The 4,927-nt window shown below is 37.9% G+C and overlaps 1 protein-coding gene across 2 annotated transcripts in view; it reads left to right on the top strand.

The window, feature by feature from the left end:
* The first annotated feature begins 3,148 nt into the window (after positions 1 to 3,148).
* nphp4 (nephronophthisis 4) overlaps positions 3,149 to 4,927 on the top strand; it is a 106,756-nt gene continuing 104,977 nt past the window's right edge. For both annotated transcript variants that reach the window (XM_015051833.1, XM_015051834.1), the window contains exons 1-2: positions 3,149 to 3,314; positions 3,819 to 3,951. In XM_015051833.1, the coding sequence (XP_014907319.1) occupies positions 3,243 to 3,314; positions 3,819 to 3,951 (205 nt within the window). In that variant the 5' untranslated portion in view covers positions 3,149 to 3,242. The remainder of the gene's footprint in view (positions 3,315 to 3,818; positions 3,952 to 4,927) is intronic.

Below are 4,927 nucleotides of genomic sequence, written 5' to 3'. Positions count from 1 at the left end.
ACCGGCTACTTTCTGGGCCATAAAAAGACTTTTGGCTCATTCCATCATTTTATCATAACTTTGGAACTGAAATAGTTTAATTTAATGTTTCACATAAAACATTTTATTAATTTGGCCGCATAAGATGGGAAAACAGCAATGTCTCAGGAGGGATCACACATCTATCTGTTTAATGGCTGCCATATATTTCTGCAGTTCCAGTTTTGAGAAAACACTGTTAAAACCTGTGCTTCTTGGGGATAAAATCATAGTTTTAAGATGGCTAAGTGTCCCAGGATATGGGGTGCTGATCAGCTTTAGGGCTCTCTTAAAACTTTAAAGCAGTAAATGCACGTCGTGAAACAAGCAGGTCCTTTTTGTATTTGGGTCAAGCATAGCTATTGACTACATGTATATGACGAGTAAAGCCACTTGTTTCAGAGCCACAAATCAAATACACAATGCAGCTGCTGTAATCTGAGATTGGTATATTGAAATAGAACTAAGGGAAGGACAACAACAGACATATGAAGTATTAAAGGGTTTATATAAGGTGTTTGTTTACATAATAATAAAAAGCGAATATTCAGATCTTTAACCTTTAGATTTTGAGTGCTGCGTCCCTGCTGGAGTGCAGTATTCCTTGCACTGTTCAAAATGTCAGCTCCATTAACCTATCCGAGCACTCGACTTTGGGCTTTGTTAATTGGTCAGCAAGATTACTTTGCATAATGCAAAATAAATTGACATTTTGAATCTGTCCTCAGCAGAGATTGCACTCGTTAGTCTTCGCAACAACGAACAAAATGATTGTCGCTTTTGTTTAGCTTGTAAAGACCTCTTGTGGCTAAATTAATTATAAGTGTTGTTGTCAAGCTTAAAGGATGATTTTTGAAAGGCAACAAAAGTTTCTGGAAATAATAATGATAATAATAAAAAAAACTTCAGAGGACTTACAGTACAAAGTATTTGCCCCCTTGCTGATTTTTGTTATGCATTCGTGTTTCAGACCATCAAACGGATTGTAATACTACATTAAGATAACCAACCTTACTACAAAAAATGCCAAATGATTATTCAAATTATTTTATCTGTGAATGGCAAAGGTTACTCAGATCAGCATGGTAATGTCTGAAATAGTAATGTCACCCCGTAAGTGTTGAATCAACTTTGATTAACTGCATTTTTGGCTTGATTTCATTAGTTTCAACCAGACCTGAGTGACTGGCTGAACACCAGAAAAAAGAACGACGTGTTTCTAGTCTGGTTATGTGGTTATTTAATTCTGGTCTAAGCCAGTGAGTCAGAAATGTTGTTCAGCGTTGAAAACAATGGGATAGGAATGATTCTGGCCTTGTGTTAGCAAACAGCTGATGTGAGCCGTCAGTCACCAGTAAGCCTCTTCTCAAACAACTGTGTTCTTTTAGCAATTTAGTCCTCCCTTCAGTTTTTCTTGTGGTGTCATACGCAGCTCCAGCTCTCCTGCTGTGCACCACCAGTGAAACACAGTACATCAGATACGACTCTCTGGCTCAGTAAGGGGATATAGAACTGTGTGGAGATGGATTAAATCAATCGGTGGAGGCTTGTTGCTTTCATTTGGGCTTCTTCTCACGAAGCTCACTGGAAATCAACCATTGGAAGACATTTTTCTGACTCTGGTTTTCAATCTCAGTATAATGTAACCTACATTATACTGAGATTGAGTTACTTCATCATAACCTTGAGTTAAAGTACTGCGTTTTGAATTTCAATCAAAATGTATAATTTGTATTGTCATTATTATTTCAATCTTAATAGATAAACAAAACTTCCCAGCCTGCACTCTATGCTGTATAACATTCTACTCATAATTTGCTAAATGTAGTTTTACAACAGCATCCCATTAAAAATGATCAATTAGCTTGTTCATAATGTTATCTCTCTTCACCGCGTTATGCGTAATTGTTAAACAGTTTTAAATTTTAATTTTGCTCTTAGTTTAAAGTAGTACAATCTCTTGTTGTTTTACAATGTATGTTTTTCATTCCAAAGACCTGAGCTTTAGAAGCTGATAAATCATTTACTGTTGCAGATTTTTTCCTATGGTCACTCAGTAGAAATTGTTAAAATTGATTCTAAATTATTATCTGCAGTTCTTGTTTTTCATATTATACCTGGTTAAAGGTTCGGTATGACATTTAGATTAAATATAGCATTTGTATGAGTAATGATCCGCTGCATCGGATCATACGAGTTGTGATTAGGGGAATTGTACTCCCTCAGCGAACCATAATATGCTGCACTTTCTCCTAAATTAACAAGGACTTGCAGGTTGTACTGTATGGGTAATATATACTGTCCCACATTTGATTGATTGTAATAGTTTAAGGCTCAGTTTTTTAATCAATTCGGCAAAATCTCATGTTTCTGCTGTGGGTGATTTAAAGCACAAGACTTTTCCTCCATTCTTTATATGTCTGAACCAGAACAGCCCTGATTCTAAACCGGGTTTATACACAGTGAAGCAGCTGAAACCATGTGTAGAATAATACATGATAACTGTCTGTATTTCAAGAAGTTTTATTTAAGGTGCTATATTTAGTGGTTAAAAAAGGGCTGCATGACTTTGGGACAAAATGGCTTTCCGATGTTATTGTGAACTATTGCAATGATTAATATTTATGTCAATTTTTCTCTGTACACTTAGTTTTTTTCATCTTAACAATCCAGGTCATTAAGATCTGTTAGCCATCAGCATAAGGGACAGCAAAACTCCGTCTTAGTGACCATTCATTCACTGGAAAACATGTGAATGACTTAAAGCAGTCATTTTCAGTATAGCTCTGTTCCACACCTTTATTGTGTGATGACAATTTATGTACATTTCAGTTTACATCTGCACGCTCAAAAAGCCCATTGCTTCTGAAAACAGTGCAGACAAATTATAGACAACTTTTTGCCCATCCTAATATCCAAGTTATAGTTTTTCCCTAATAATAGGGTGTTTTTTGTAAGAATTTCTAATCCTACATAAGTAGACAAATACTCCAATTCCAGGTGAAAGTTTAAGCAGAACTGGGCAAGTATGACAGTGTAAATTTTCTTTTCTTTTTTCTTGTTTTCTATTCTCATAGCTGTCTGCTACCTCCACATCCAGAGCTGCCTTCTTGCAGTGCCTTCGTTGGGGGATTTGGTGCCCCTTCCAGGAGCCAGCTCACTGGAAAGGCAAAGAGGTACAGCTTGTTCTGCAAGGAGGTGCAAAGCCGAATCCTCTCGGAGTGATGGTCTATAGCACAGAGGCGTCTGTCCAGACTCAAAGCCCGGCTGCAGTCTCGGCTCCGAGCACAGTCCAGGTAACACAAAAGCTCAAAGGGAATTATATGAATGTCTGAAAACATACAGAAAGGTTTTTAGACTAATTACTTTTCTTGTTCGACTGCAAGATGGTGCTGTCTCTTTAGGGGGAAAAAAATCCCACTATTTTTGTTGTGAATTGTCCGTATTGTCAAGTCTCAACAAAGATGACCGCTTAAAGCTTTGCTCCAAATATTCTAATCACATTGACTGAAAATTGTCTGGAAGTTTCTCCCTTTTAGAACGAGAGTTAAACAAAGAAAAAGTGTTAAGATCCTCAGATTTTCCACACATATGCTGTCAATTATCACATAGTTGTTGTTATTACTGTTTTTTCAAAGTACTTTTTGCACAGTCTCCTTTCCTCGTATGTTTGCTGTTTCACTGATTTCAGCCCTTAACTTGCTCCAGAATCTGTGCTGTTCCCTTTAACTGGAGTTAAAGGGTTCTTTTAACGTTTCTCTTTTTGGACACTGACATGGCTTAAACTTTCTCCTCTTAAGGAACGCTCGGAGGCAAAGGATGTGATAAGATTCTGGCTGTTTTCCAGTTTGGAAAAGAAGCCGTCCAGCCCCAGGGTATCTCTGAGGACTAAGCAGGAGGATGTGCCACGTCAGAGATCATCACCTTCACCAAGTAAATATCTTCATTTAATTCACAAGGACTTTTTAAGGTCACATTAATTATTCTATAAGCAACAGGATAAATGACATGAGAAAACATTGTTTTAAAGAAAGTGAAATGTTTCTTCCTCTTAAAGCTTGAACTTTATTTTTCTTCTAACCGTTTGGTAAAATGCACCAATAAGAACCATGTCAGATCTCTGTTTTTTTGTATATTTACCGATTTGAATCGCTGTTGCCAAGTTTAGCTAATTTCTCTTGAAGAATTGTAATGGCATCAAAAATATTTCTTCCTTGCCTTCCTGTTATCATTGCTCATTAATTGAGGGTGACATTATATTTTCTTAAGACAAAATCCTAAGAAGGATCACATTTCAAGCTGTCTTCAGTATTTCTTTATTACTGGCTGTGAGTATTCCCTTAAGGATGTAGATTCTTTCCCAGACTTTGAGGTTTTCTAAAGCATTCACAAATTCATTCTCAGTAGTTCTCATTTATGTTCTTAATGTTTCTTTCATCTTGTTTATAGAGCCATTTATTAGTATTTATACACAACCACCAGTGCTATTTAGTTTGTAAAGTTAGTTTACTGCCAGGCAGTAAACTAACTCCCTCTTTCCCCCTCCTGGAAGCAGCAAGGCCACTGTGGTGACGTTGCTCAAAACCACTAATCTGCCACTGAGTCCCTCATCTTATGGTTGGCCTGCAACTCCACTTCCTTGGACCAGCTGGACGTCTTCTGGAGGCTTTCTGCTTTGTAAATCCTCTGTTACAAGCTGGATGGCCGATGCAACCAGAGCCGGCAGCAGATGGAGGAGCGGTTCATGTGCCACCGCAGCAAGTTTGCAGGACATCAGAGTAGAGCGCTACTGCTGTCACCAGCTGCAGTCCGAGGCTGTTTGACACGAAGTGCAGCCATGTGCTGAAGAATTCTCTGGAGTGGCAGCTGAACATTCTGACCCCTTATCAATTCCAGCCTATCACATTAC

This window comes from Poecilia latipinna, unplaced genomic scaffold, assembly GCF_001443285.1.
Source record: "Poecilia latipinna isolate Pla-1442-1.1 unplaced genomic scaffold, P_latipinna-1.0 Scaffold1069, whole genome shotgun sequence".
In the NCBI taxonomy this organism is placed as follows: Eukaryota; Metazoa; Chordata; class Actinopteri; order Cyprinodontiformes; family Poeciliidae; genus Poecilia; species Poecilia latipinna.
This window is presented reverse-complemented; position numbering and strand designations above follow the sequence as displayed.